Genomic DNA, 14,858 nt, shown 5'->3' with positions numbered 1-14,858 from the left:
GACTGAGAGGACTCTGAATCTAAATTAGTTGGCAGCATCCAGGGGAATTTTAGTCATTTAGAAACTGCTGAAAATTCCACTGGCTTTCCTCCAGCACCTGTGGTTAGGTTATGTATTAAACGTTTGCTGATGTAACGCTACAGGGGATCATTTACATAATAGAGCTGGTAGCTTATAAAAACTACTGGACTAAACTGTGATATGAAGTTGGCTGAGTTGTCTGGAAGTCAGTTAAAGCAGGCAGGAGCACTGACACTGAATCTGGGGACAGACATCGTCTCACGGAGAGGAACTCTTAAGGCTGAGAGTGTAAAATCACATTGAGTTACCGTGGTGCCAACGTTTTCCAGTTAGCCTTCTCAACCTGATAGCAAACACTTGGCTCTTGCTGGGAGTATGAGGAAAGTGAAGCATGCCTTCTGCCGATTCCCTGGAGGGAGAAAGCTGCAGGGACCATCTTCTGGTGAAAATGCATCAATGCTTCCCAAAGAGGCTCAAAAGGAGAGAGAGAAGCAGAAATCAAATAGGAGACAGAGAGTGAAAGATATGGCAGTCAAATTGCTGAAGAATTTGTCCTTTCTGAAGGAGGAAACTGAAGAGAAGCCTGTGGACAAAGAGTCTGGTGGGAGGCAGTATCTCTCAGGTACTCTCTGCTAGTCTGTCCTCCCCACTGGCCTCCTGTGTTTCTTCTCACCATGGAAACTGTTTTCATCAGCTCCTGCCATTTGGAATAGGCTTCCTATCTCTCTCCTCCTCCTGGATTCACCTCTCATTTCAAATCCTTTCTGAAACGTACATTTCTCCTTGCCGATGTTTTTAAATTTTACTCCCCTTTCTGTTGCTCATTTGTATTTCACTTTGCAACTGTATTATCCATCCCTGCAAAGCGCCTTGGGTTAGTTTGTAAGAAAGATGTGATACAAAGCAGAGTTTGGTTGTAAGAGTGTTCATATGGTGGTCTATTCTTCCAATAATGTGCAGGGGGGCATGTGTAGGTAACCTATGCCAACTTAGCTCCCTCTCCATGCTACATCTATTGGCAGGTGCTGGGCCCTTATATGTTGATACCAAAGAAATCTGTTGCCACAGGCAATTGATATTTAGTGATTGTTGCGAGAACCAGAGAGTTAAAAGCACACTTTTTAACTAGACGCAATAAAGCATTTTGTAGGAAGCCAGATTCTGGGAAATATTTTCCTATGTGAATCATCATTTTATATCCCTTAAAGAGCAATGCCCTCCTAGATCCCGACTCTAATGACAAACATGAAGATATAGACACAGTTACAGGACGAGCTGGGCTTTAGACCCCTTTTAAGGTGTGTCTACCATGCCCTCAAGCTCAGGTTTGTGGGACCCGTGCTTGGAGAGTCGGTGTTTCCAAACCCATGCTTGCACATCTAAAAACTGCATTGTAAACCTGGGTTTACAATTGCTGGGCCTGGGTTTCACAGCCTTGCTAACACATCCATACTGCACTATGCAGACCTTTTGTCACAGGTCTGCGGCTTAACCTGCGACCATGCTGCAAAATGACAGGGCTTGGACCTGAGTCACAGCGGGTCTCAGGCTCTGACCCACCCCCTAGCAGGGTCCTAGGTGTTTGCTGACCTGAGTCAGACTGATTTGTGCGTGGATGGAAGGGAGTCTTGGGCTCAAACCTGAGTCAAAGCCCGGGCTCAGTGTGCAGTGTAGACAAACCCTTAATCCCTCTCGAGTGCGCCCCTCAGGTGACAGACCTTTCTGCCTAAACCACTCCCAAGGTTGGAACCATGTGACTTTACCACCCTTACACTAAATCTCAGGATGCAGCCCTCTGGCTAACCTGACAGACCCAACTGGGTTTGGCATCTTCAGGTCCTTTTTCTCTGGGAGCCTGTTACAGAATGGATTTGCAGGGACACAGAAATAGCTTCTTCAAAACAAAGCATTGGCTATTCACCCAAAGGTACAAAGCATGCAGAGGAAAGGTACCCAGCAAAAATGCCTGTGTGCATATTCCCCCTAGCCTACACCTTAATCTTTCCTTGCAAGCTCAACACAGTTAATCCCATCTCTGGTCAGAAGAGTGACACTGAGTTCTGCAGCATGCTCTGTGACTCCCTCTCCCAATGTGCATGTCTGTCCCCATCATGACAACCCACTCAACTCCCTTCTTTCCTAGGCCAACATCTTTAAAGTTTTAGCATCTCCTTTGATCCTGATTTAGGTCTGGGAAGAGTGGACCTTGCCATAGGAGCTGGAGCCAGGCATTGAGTATTCTCCAATCAGTGGGTTCTTGCTTGTCTCCTTAGAGACACTTTGTATTCTATGGACTGTACCTTATCTTTGCTTCATTTGTTTAATTTTAATTTAATTAATTGGTTTCCCACTTACAGCCTCTTTTCACTCTATGTAATCAGGCACAAGTATACTGAGGTGCACATGATATGTATAAAAAATAATACACAACTCCCTCATTCTCCACAGATGTATTTGAAATTGTTTCCAGGGTGTGACCAATCACCAATCACACCAGCCTGTTAAGCATAGGCTCCCATGAGATTCGGGTTCCCTTCCTGGCTCTGCTATAGCTAGGCTTGGAAGAGTTAGTTTTTTATTGCTGCTTGAGAACTTATTAGAGTTTGATTTAAGGCTATTCACTTTGTATATTTTGACTTGTGATGTTGACAATTGTGTTTTACGTGTTATAAAGCTTTAACTTTTTGAATTGCAGCATCTACTGTCATTAAATAATTATTGTCTGACTCATCCCGTTTCCCGGAACTGTGAAAGTTTAAATCAATCAAAAATTTAAAAAAGATTAAATCCCATAATTGTGTGCAACTGTGAAAATGTAAATGGATAAAAATGTTGAAAAGTGTTGAAAAACAAACATCAATAGTATTTGTCAAACATATATATATATATAAGTTCTGCCAAGCCTAACTATAGATGACTGTGGGAAAATCACTTAACCACACCGGGCCTCAGTCTACCCACCTGTAAAATGGGAATGATACCCTACCTCACAAGGCTGCTATGAGAATACACTCTTATTATCTGTGAGTTGCTCAGTAATTACTGTGATGATTGCCATAGAAAAGTCTATAGCTAAGTCAATAACCTTCTGGTTGTATTTTTACTATTTCAGATCAAGCCGTTTGTGAATTGATAGATCAAGCAAAATTTCTTGAAGCTTGTAATCACATTTATGATCTGGAGCAATCTGAACATAAGAGTGAAATAAAGATTGACTTACTTTACAAAAAAGTAGCAGAAAGAATGTGGTCAGTTGTGCAAGAAGCAATCAGTGGAAGCGATAGTATGTTACTGGAGCCACTGAAATCAGTAGGTGAATCACTGAAGTGGGAGAAAGAGAAAGAAAAAGAATGGTTTGACAGTGTCAAAGACATGGAATCTGTTTCAACCTGGAGCCCAAAATACTGGAATAAAGATCTGGAGAAACTGCTAATGGAGTGCATGGCAACACAGATTCCCTCCTTCGTGTCTGCTAGCAACACAGACGAGTCTGCATTAAAAGATCATCTGAGTCAGTTGGAAACCACAATCTTTCCCAACCTGAGATGCAAAAGAGATGTCTTCAAAGAAGCAGGATTGCTTACTACCTATACAAAATGTTGTAATGCCTGTTTGTCTTCTTACCTTTCCACACTTACAGACGGTGACATGAGCTTCAGCAAATGTCTTCTCATTTATGAATGGGGCTTTAATATGTACAGAAGGTACGTTCCAAGTAATTCCTCTTTTTCTTTATACCTTTCAGTTTCCCTTTTAGTTCTGAGCATGGTCCTTCTTGAGCTTTAAGGCTGTGATACTGAAGGAACATAAAGGGAAAGGTTAGCCAATATTCAGGCCCTTGTGGGTTAGGAGGAGAAATTGATTATAGGTATTTCTTTGGTGCAATCCTGTTTATTTACAAAGAATGGACACAAAGTCCTGTTTCCCTAAGCACAGTAGGAATCAAACAACGGGAGGCATTTTCTTTGCTCAGCGCACTGCCCCAAAAGCTCTCTCTTTAGGCTTTCTCTCATGGTCTCACTACTAGCGCTTCTCTTACTGTCTCCTTGGATTTCTTGCTGCTTTCTGTCTGCGTCTGACTTCTTCTGGCTCACAGACATGCTCAGCTCGATCAAACAATGCCCCGCCCCCCTGCGGTTGTATTCAGGCCCCAGGAAAAATTCCTTAGACCACATGGCTCAACTCCTACTCCAGCCTTGCCATGCTGGTCTGTTATTTTGGGTGGTAGCTTCTATTGTTTCAGCTATTACTCATGAAAGGGGCATTTAACACCTCCCTCATTTAGCCTAATCTAATGGAAGGCAGCTATCATGCCTACCAGCACTGCCCATAGGCCAAAGACACACTTCATGGGAGCCACCCAACCTCCCGCATAACAGTGTCTTTTCTATGAGTTTGATTTTGCTTGTTCTTAGTGAATGGATTTCCTTTCCAGACCTAGGCCATGTCTACACTACAGACCTATATTGGAATAACTACGTTGTTCAAGGGTGTGAAAAAATCCACGTGTAGACAGTGCTATGTCGGCGAAGGAAGGTCTTCACTAAAGCGCTACAGCAGTGAAGACAGCTGTACGTAGCACTGTACATGAAGACAAGCCCCTAGATACCTACCAATTTATAAATGGTATCATGGTAGCTGAATCCCTGACCATCTAGGGCTCGGTAGAGCACAACCTTGAACTTCACCCAGAACTGACGAGAGAGACAGTCTAAAGAATAGGCATTATGGGGCAGATTGACTTCCCTATTCTGCTCACTTTGTGCTACACAGATTGGAAATCCCCTGCATCTCACCTAGGGATTCCGCTGTTGAGGAGTTCCCAGTGGTGTTAGGGATAGCACGGTGGGCTCCTGCATTACCCCTGCTGCAGCCCTGGCTCAGAGGTGTGGCTGGATTGTATGGTGCTCCATCTGTTTTTAACTGGCAGATGGTACTCTAACCTATGTTAGGGAAGAGATGAACAAAGAATTGGGGAGCTGTAACCAGCCCTCTGACAGTCCCCCAGCTCTGCTGCACTGAGTGGAACTCATCTGTAGCACATAATCTGTCCCTCTACCCACAGATGGCTCACCCCACTCCCAAGGTCAGCTCCTACACTCTGGCCCCTGCACTCTTCAAGTGCTTTTCAAGGATGGCTCAAGCACAAGACAACTCATTGCAGCCATTTAGCCCTGAGCTTAACAAATGAAGGGCTCACCATGGTGTGAGCTGCGTTAGAACAGAGCAAGCATAGTGGGGTGCACCGCTCGTCTCTGAACTCCCTGCAGGTTGTTTCTCCTGGTAATGTGGTGCCCATTACTGATCACAGTATCCTAGGGGTACTTTGTTTAGCAGGGGCAGCACTTCTTCTTGTTTAATGGGGAATAGAATCCAGCCTTCCCACAGGGAGACGTTAACAATTCTCACCAATAATGGAGCATCTGTGCCTGTCTCCAGAATACTGGCCATGGATGCAGTTCCCTCAGCATACACCCAACCTCTTTCTGGCTATGGTACTTACATGGCTTCTATCACCATAGTATCTGAACTCACTACTGTATCTTTAAAGTATTTATAGGGGAGCACTATTATCCTCATTTTACAGATGAGGCAGAGAGAGCCTTGGGGATTTGCCAAGCTTCACACAGGATGTTTGTGGCAGAGCAGGAATTGAACCTGTGTTTTCCACAGCACAAGCTACTGATTTAAGCACTGAACATCCTTCCCTGTGTACTTAAGAACTTGTAGATGTGGCTTAGAAAGTGTTAGTGGGGATAATGATTGTTACGGAAAAGTTAGCACATGTGACTCCATTTTGGTTTGGGGCCCACCATTGTCTAAAAGCAAGCACATCATACACCAGGAGGAGTGATCCTTAGATACTGAATCCCTGTGAAAATCCTCCTCCTTGTCTCCAGCCTGCCTTGACTCCCAGTATCTGTTTTTTGTCAGTCTCTAACTCCCTATCTCTTGGCCTTTGATGTGAGGCCTCCCATCCTGATAATAAAAGTTACTGATGCCTGGCTTTAGGACCATGCTGTGTAATTAACATACTGGTTTAGCATGAGGAATGCACCAAGCAGGGATAGGTAGTAGATAAGAAAAGGGTTTGTTTATTGGCTAAGGTTTCTGATGCACGAGGGCAACATGCTTTGCTAAAAAGTATATAACCTTTGTATAATCTGTATTCAGGGTCCCCTCCTGGCTAGCAGGGGGACACCACGCTCGAGCGTAATAAACTTAGTGTCTTTTGACAGGTTTCAGAGTAACAGCCGTGTTAGTCTGTATTCGCAAAAAGAAAAGGAGTACTTGTGGCACCTTAGAGACTAACCAATTTATTTGAGCATAAGCTTTCGTGAGCTACAGCTCACTTCATCGGATGCATACTGTGGAAACTGCAGAAGACATTATATACACAGAGACCATGAAACCATGAGACCATGATTTGTGCTGGAAATGGCCCACCTTGATTATCATGCACATTGTAGGGAGAGTGGTCACTTTGGATGAGCTATTACCAGCAGGAGAGTGAGTTTGTGTGTGTATGGGGGTGGGGGGGTGAGAAAACCTGGATTTGTGCTGGAAATGGCCCACGTTGATTATCATGCACATTGTAGGGAGAGTGGTCACTTTGGGTAAGCTATTACCAGCAGGAGAGTGAGTTTGTGTGTGTGTGTTTTGGGGGGGGGCAGTGAGAAAACCTAGATTTGTGCTGGAAATGGCCCACCTTGATTTTCATACACATTGTAAGGAGAGTGGTCACTTTGGATAAGCTATTACCAGCAGGAGAGTGAGTTTGTGTGTGTGGTTTTTGGAGGGCGGGGGGGGGGGGGGAGGGTGAGAAAATCTGGATTTGTGCTGGAAATGGCCCAACTTGATTATCATACACATTGTAAGGAGAGTGATCACTTTAGATAAGCTATTACCAGCAGGAGAGTGGGGTGGGAGGAGGTATTGTTTCATGGTCTCTGTGTATATAATGTCTTCTGCAGTTTCCACAGTATGCATCCGATGAAGTGAGCTGTAGCTCACGAAAGCTTATGCTCAAATAAATTGGTTAGTCTCTAAGGTGCCACAAGTACTCCTTTTCTTTTAGTGTCTTTTGGGAACTCTGCAGTTGTGGACTTTGTTTATGTGCCTCAGCCTGATTCGAACTGCGCGTGTCCTACCAGGTGTAATTCGTAGCATTTGTGTGCGTGTCCTATCAGGTATAATTCGCAGCATTTGTGTGCGTGTCCTACCAGGTGTAATTCGTAGCATTTGTGTGCGTGTCCTACCAGGTATAATTCGCAGCATTTGTGTGCGTGTCCTACCAGGTGTAATTCGTAGCATTTGTGTGCGTGTCCTACCAGGTATAATTCGCAGCAGTTGTGTGCGTGTCCTCTCAGGTATAATTCGTAACATGATCAGTAGACCATACCAGTTGCATTAAAGTCTGGATACACTGATAATTTTTATTGCTATGGTGATGTGGCTTTTTCTATTCTGTGTAGCTTCTCATCTGACATTTTAAACTTTGCACCCTGAAATGTAATGATTGTTGTCCTTATCCTAACAGCATAAATTCATAGTGAGGATCAGTTCTGACCAAGCAGTGCTCCATCTCTGTGCTGTTCTGGAAGCCAGTGACCCTAAGAACTGACTGTACAACTTGGGAAATGTCTTGGTTGCCCCAATTCAGCAAAGAACGTGATGACTTCAAGCAAGTGAGGAGTCCATTGACTTCAGTGTGATTACTCGCATGCTTAACGTTAGGCATGTGCTTAAGTACTTTGCTGAACTGGGGCTGTATGTTTGCAGCCAAATATTATTTACTTTCCCAGCCCTTTATGAGCGATTATGATGGGCTGGTTCTGGTTCTTTAAGGTCAGGAGAGGTTGTGTGAGAGGCCAATTACCCAATGTCTGTTCTGGTTACCTGGAAGGAGATGAGAGGCAGGTGATCCCATGGAATAGTTAGTTTCTGGGAGGATGAAGGGACAGGAAAAACCCAGGCTAGTGTTCCTTTATGGGCCCAGGACCAGGAGCCTTGCAGAGTGGGTGAGACATGGCTCTCATCTCTCTCAGCTGGCCCAGGCAGGTGTTTTGGTTGCTAGACCCACCTGGGAAGGATTAAGGGAGTAGTCAGGTAACTGGGTAGATGAATCAAAATGGAGGTTCCAAGCCTAGTCAGGGGAAGCTACTGAGGGGAAGAACTCAGCTAGGGTAAAGCCCCAAGAAGGAGGGCTATGCAACCTCTGAACCTCAGGGGAAAGTCCACTAGCCTGACTGGGCAAACACAGGCAGGCCCCACGAAGGAGGACTGTGGATACTCTGAGCTTGAGGGGAGATTTTACGAGTTGTGGGGGCTGGGGCTAGACGCACACAGACCAAGAGGGAGGGCTGTGAAACCCTGAATCTAAAAGGAGCGTTCTTTTGGGGGAGCTGATTAATCTGAATAAAGGAGACCCTGGGGTGGCGGGAATATTGTTTTTAAAGACTCTGGGTGTAAGTGGATTATTCTGAGAAGTCAGAGGGAAACTGAGGCAAAGTGTGTGCAGTGCCATCCCAGGCCATTGGGGGTGCCCTGGGATGGCACCCATCCACACAGAATATTATGTATATTCTGTAAAATATGAATGTTTGCTTTAATGATTGACTCTTGCACATGAATCAGCGTAGCTTGTATGGAAATAGCAGGAGAGCTCTATTATTTCGCAACAGAGACTCTTGAGTACCCAGAACTAATAGAACTTTTGGGAGGGCTGATGGCGCTAAGGTCTTTGCATTTAACTATGCCGAATATCTCTTTCATGACAAATATAATAGGTGTTCTCAGCTGTAAGCATATTTATCTGAACTTGTACACTGCACCTCTCTCAACGCTAGGCTTATTACACAAATGTTACCTAAAGCACATTTTGAAGATCAACAACAGGCTGCCCAAACCCAGTGACACCAGCAGACCCTATTTCAGATGTAAAGAATTTTTGCCTCCTCTTCCCATTGTCAAACTACATTACTCTGCCCAGCCTTCTGACGCCTCGGTCATCCCATCCATCAATCACATACACACTCCCTTCAAGAAAAGCCTGGGGAAATGTGTAATTGTGTGTCTTATGGCATGTTCTGAAGGTCACCAAATCTATAATCTGTTGGACCAAGTGGGGAGGAGAGTTCCAAAGCCTTTCGACTTATACTGGTACTGTATAGTTATTCCCCTTCCCATACAGGAATATCACCTTTGAACCTATGTAGCTGTATCCACACTGGGAGTCGGAAGGGTCTACACTAGCAGTACAACTTTCTAGTGCAGACAAGGCCAAGAGAGAGCTGCAGGAAGGAGTGAGACAGAGGAGAGGGGAGGATGTAATCGGAGAATGGGGCCACAAAAAGGGCCAAAAAGAGAAGAATAAAAAAAGGATGGGGCTGGGGAGGATCAAAAAAATATTTTACCTAGTTGCAATTGTTCCTTAGATGAGAGCTGAATGCTGCTTTGTGCATGCAGTTAGCCAGGCGAGCTACACGTCACAAATATGGCCATAGCCAAGCACAGGTTCTCAGTACTGGGATTGGAAGAGCCACAAAGCTACTGGAAAACTGCCGCTCTTACTGCAATTTTGTTTTCTGTGTGCAATGACAGTGAGAAGCTGCTCATGCCCTGCTGGACTCCACAGCAGATGCTCTTAGCTGATGCATATGTTCTCAAGTGGAATTTTTCAAATGTGGAGGAAAAGCTGCTCACAGTCATCCAGGTAAGAACACGGAGTTCTAGCAAACCTGGTTGTCACCCCAAATCATTCTCTTTTTAATAATACATTTCCTTGTTATTTTGGCTCATGTATAGAAAAGGTCAAATAGTCCTGCCCAGCTGGCTACCCCCGGCTCTACTCCTCAATCTGTTTATTTAGTAGGAGAATGAAAACATACCACACAGAGAATGGTATTAAATGAGGTGGTGGTCTCAGGGTGGTTCCTAGCAGACAGGTGCCTACATCACAAATGGCCCCCATCTCAATGTGTTGGTAGTTTCAGTAAAGAAGCCAAGAACTGAAGGTCCACAAACAGCAGTCTGCCTTCCTCGCCGATAGGCGGTGCCCTATTTGAGCACTTTGGCAAGAGGCTACTGGGAACTTTGCACTGCCTCTTTTCATGCTATTACTATACCTGCACTATGGGGGGGACTCACTCCACACACACAAAATCAGAGTATTTAGGTTCTATCCAGGTGGAGTACAGGAGACCATGGAGGTGAAATCCACCCTCCAACTAACCCAGGGCTGTTTCATGGGACTACGTACCCCTTTCCCTATGGATGCTAATCAGCCTATAGTTTGGACTAAGGGTCACAGACCCTTTGCACCAGTCATGCAGGATACTGGGGCCTCTGGATCTGAGTAATATGGATCTATGGTCACCCCTAGCCTGCCCCAAAGTGGCCTTCCATGCTAACTTTTGTGGGGCTGGCATAGATACAGTTTCCTTGGCAAAGCACACAGACACCCCACAGAGCCTCTAAGGGCATGTCTACACTGCAACATAAGTCTGTGCTTGAGCATGGGCTCAGGCCTAACCCCCTTGCGTCTATTCTGTAATTGCGCTAGCCCAGGGCTCAGGCCCAGGGTCCCAGGACCCTGCGGGGCCCAAGTTCAAGTTAAGCCAGGACCCAGGGTCCAAGCCCTATTGCTTTGCAGTATAGATGCAGCCCTGCTTGACTTGGTTCCCGGGTGTCAGCTGGAAGTATCCCACAATTCCACGGGACAACTTCCTTAGTCTTCTCGGTCCCAACAATCTGCAATCCACTCTATTGAAAATGGAAGCTCTTTTCAAATGGCTTTGCAAATGGCAGCAGCTCAGGTCAGTGTTAACCCATTCTCTTCTGATCTGCAAACCCACTATCAGAGAGCCCTCCTGGGTTTGCTGTGGAGAGCAAACCGATCAAGCCTTTTGCAAAGTGAGCTGCTTCCTGGTAACGTGCAGGGCAGGCAGTAAAGTTTTCCTACAGTGCACCATGGCCCTAGGGCAGTAAAGTGGCCACATTTCGGAGGTGGGGGGCAGCTAGGTACTCTGGGATATGGTTACTTTGACTTGGGTCTGTGCACTGCAGTGTGGACTCCAGAGCCCTAGGGTTGAGCATGGGTTAGAAAAGTCTTAACATAGGGTTAAAATACAATGTAGATGCTCAAGCCCAGCTGGTACCAGGGCCACTAACCCCGGGCTTACATTCAGTGTAGACATATCCTTAGTGGGGCTTGAGTGGGGAAGAGGGCCTTACAGTCAAACCATGACTCCAACTCCCAAGGCTTCCAGGACAGTATTTTTTTTTAATTTAAAAACGCCTTAGAAGGCTGCTTTGTAGGAATGTGGTGTGGGCTCCAAAGGAAAGAGATGAGCTTCTAATGGTATACATTGCAATGTCATGGGGTTGCCAAATGAAGAAGGTGAGACCATGTTGCAGTGCTTTTTAATGTAGCTAGAACCCAAGCATGGCAGGGCCCACTTCCCCTAGCACTGGCTGCAGTAAGCTGGCACCAGGCCCTTGTAACATTATCTCTTTTGTTTTCCCAGCCTCTCTCAAACAACATCCACCTGCAACCCAGCTAGTGAAGGAGGGGAAAACCACTACTATGGGCTGAATCAGTTCAGGAAATACTATGGAGCATTATGCTTTCCACAGCAGCACCCCAGGAATGATTTCTGAAGGAAAAGGCATATTTAGTCATGTACATACTCATATAGGCACCCGTTGAGGAAAGCATCTAAGCATGTGATTAAGCCTGATTGATTTTTTATGCTTAAAGCTAAGCAACATGCTTAAGTGCTTTCCTGAATCAGGACTATAGGGAAGACCTCATGCTCTTAATGTCTCTCTTCAGCATGCGTTTCAGATGAGGATGTGACTGTAATCATGGTAAGCACTGTAAGACCAGCTCCAAGAATGCATCTGCTTCATTGGCAGACCTGATGCAATTATCCATGCTGAATAATTTTGATGGTGAATCTCACCCTTTTTATTCCTTTTGGGAAATAACTATATGATAATCAAGACATATGAAAAAAATGTCAGCCTGTGGATTATTCATGAGTTGGTGTCTTTGAATAGATTACATTCCTGGTGTCTGACTGATCATGTAAGTCACATGGTATTGTTTTTGCTCCTTGCATGGGTGTCTCAAACTTTTAAGAAGAAGAAGAATGAATAATGACTTGTCTAATTCTTTTCATTGATATCCTGATTTGTTTTCTGATTGGAGTATTGCCCAAATATTTGCACATACAAAAGGCTGTTTTCACAGACATTCACAAATAGAAAATAGCAAGGGATACAATCAAATCAAATGGACATTCAGACTTTGAATACATGGCTTCACCCAAACCCTGTCTTGCCCTATTCAGCCTACTTTGGTCTTCAGCCTACCAGTGCTGAGAGCTCTTATAACTAGTATGATGATGTTTTCTGCCCCTGTGGGTTAGCTGTCTTGGAGGGCAGATTTATCAAATTATCAGCATTTCTTTGGTGCAGATATCAGGGATTCATCTTGAAGCGCTGACATACAATGGTGGGGAATTTGATCCCCACTTGGGGCCAGTTTTCAAAGCTTTTCTTCCCATAGCATTGTGGATTGTCATTTAATGGCTGATCCATCTTCTCATAGAGGACACAGCAGGGCGAGGGTAGGCACAGCTGGATGTAAACTTGGCAGGATGCCCAAGTTCAAAGTGACCCACAAAGGGGAAAAAATGGAGCATGCATCTTTCCCCCTCTATATTTTATGCTGAAAAAAGAAGGTCTGAAAGTTGAGGAGTGGAGGGGGAGGTTTGGTTCCTGCTTGTTTTTTACATGGGAAGTTCAAATCCTCTCTAGATTGGAAGACTCTGTGGTGACTGGAGAACTAGCGACATCACAAGAGCTAAACATGAAAGTTTAGCTACTAAGAGAGAGAGAAGGATTTTTCATCGGACTGTTTATTTGGTTTTGGTTAAAATGTTTGAATGACGGTGTAATAATTAATTAATACTTTGTTAAAGATTCAGCACTCTCATCCCTTCAATAAAGTTAAGGGCCCAACATAAATTCCCTTAAACTTCCCACAGGTCTGCCCACAAAAAACAGGGATGGCCAGATATTGCATTCTTGATATTTCTAAGCCAAACAAACAAAAAGACTGCCCACAATCTAAAAAAATAAAAAACGCTAAACAATGTTAGGTCTTCTCTGTTCATCATAAGAAGCAAAAAAGGGCACAAGCCCAATTTATAAAAAAATCCTTTGCTGTTCACATTGAAGCAATGAAACTTCTCTTTACAGTGTCAGGTTTGTTTTCAGATTTTGTGTTTATGGTGCATCCAAAAGTCCTTGGCCAGCTTCCCATAGGGCAGCTGCATGATGTCCGCTTGGGTTAAACAGGACTGGACAGTGAGCATAACACAAAGGCAGAAGATTTTCAAATGCACAGGTGCGGGGTGAGATAGGGAAACCTAACAGATTACAAATTGGTTCATATTGTAAATGTTTGTATTTTAACTTTGTTATATTCAGAAGGAAGTAAGAGAAGCGCTCAGACAAGTAATTACCGCGGGGGGAAAGCCCTATACAGACACTACAATCATTCAGGTAAACCACAGCTGATGTTCTTTGTAGCATGCAAGTCATTACATGCAAGATCCTCAGCATTTGCTAATATACTCTAATTTTACAGATCTAGGCTCAAGTCTGCTGTGTTGCACACCTGCAATCCTACGGAATTCAGCTGTAGCTGTGTCACAGAGAGCAGAGTTTTTCCTCTTTTGTATAAAAGAAAAATAATGAACTTTCCTATGTTTCTCTATATCCTCAGTAATACTCTGCTCCTGCTTCCACTGAAGTCAGTGGGAGTTTTGCCATTAACTTCATTGTGGGCAGGCTCATGCTTGAAGTGCTGCATGCATGTTTGCAAGAAACTTTAATATGTGGTGCAGAGGCATTGGTCCAGATTTTCCTAACCTGACCAAGGACAGGATGGGCCCATTACTCAATGTAGGGCTGGGGGGGAAGAGATAATAACAGAAAACATGGAAATGTCAGAAGTGCTAAATGCCTTTTTTGTTTCCATGTTCACCAAAAAGGTTAGTAGTGATCAGACATCTAACGTAGTGAATGCCAGTGAAAATGAGGTAGGATATGAGGCTAAAATAGGGAAAGAACAAATTCAAAATTACATAGACAAGTTAGATGTCTTCAAATCAGCTGGGCCTGATGAAATACATCCTAGAACATTCAAGGAGCTGACTGAGGAGATACTGAGCCATTAGTTATTATCTTTGAAAACTCATGGAAGATGGGAGAGATTGCAGAGGACTGGAAAAGAGCAAAGGTAGTGCCAATCTATAAAAAGGGGAATTAGGAATACCTGGAGAATTACAGTCCAGTCAGCTTAACTTCAGTACCTGGAAAGACACTGGAGCAAATAATCAAGCAATCAATTTGCAAACACCTAGAAGATAATAAGGTGCTAAGTAACAGTCAACATGGATTTGTCAGGAAAAAATCATGTCAAACCAACCTAGGAATGTGCAGGTGATACTTTGCAAAAATAGCTACTACAGGAAATTTGCATGGGCACATATAGAGGCCAAGTTGAGGATCCTCTGAAATTTGGCCCGCCAAGGTTTCCTGTGTGGCCTGCCAATTAAACTCTGTCTGAGCAGCTGGAGAGTGGTGACTGCTGGCCGGGTGCTAAGCTCTAAAGGCAGCACTGCTGTCAGCAGCAGCGCAGAAATAAAGGTGGCAATACACCACACCATGCCACCCTTACTTCTCCACTGCTGCTGGTGGGGGCTTTGCCTTCAGAGCTGGGCGCCCGGCCAGCAGCTGCTGCTATTCGGCTGCCCAGCCAG

At 44.5% G+C, this 14,858-nt stretch overlaps 1 protein-coding gene across 10 annotated transcripts in view; it reads left to right on the top strand.

Moving 5' to 3' along the window:
* LOC119566474 (exocyst complex component 3-like protein 2) overlaps window positions 1-14,858 on the top strand; it is a 97,425-nt gene that overhangs the window by 56,659 nt on the left and 25,908 nt on the right. For 6 of the 10 annotated variants that reach the window (XM_043548784.1, XM_043548782.1, XM_043548781.1 and 3 more), the window contains 3 exons: window positions 3,134-3,725; window positions 9,625-9,736; window positions 13,522-13,596. In XM_043548784.1, coding sequence (XP_043404719.1) covers window positions 3,265-3,725; window positions 9,625-9,736; window positions 13,522-13,596 — 648 coding nt within the window. In that variant the 5' untranslated portion in view covers window positions 3,134-3,264. Of the gene's footprint in view, window positions 1-224; window positions 644-3,133; window positions 3,726-9,624; window positions 9,737-13,521; window positions 13,597-14,858 lie in introns of those variants that run through there. The other 4 variants (XM_043548779.1, XR_006291577.1, XM_043548780.1 and 1 more) reach the window with 4 other exon arrangements.

The sequence above is a fragment of the Chelonia mydas genome, chromosome 6, assembly GCF_015237465.2.
Source record: "Chelonia mydas isolate rCheMyd1 chromosome 6, rCheMyd1.pri.v2, whole genome shotgun sequence".
In the NCBI taxonomy this organism is placed as follows: Eukaryota; Metazoa; Chordata; order Testudines; family Cheloniidae; genus Chelonia; species Chelonia mydas.
Note: the sequence above shows the minus strand (reverse complement) of the source record. Positions and strands in the feature narration are given on the sequence as shown.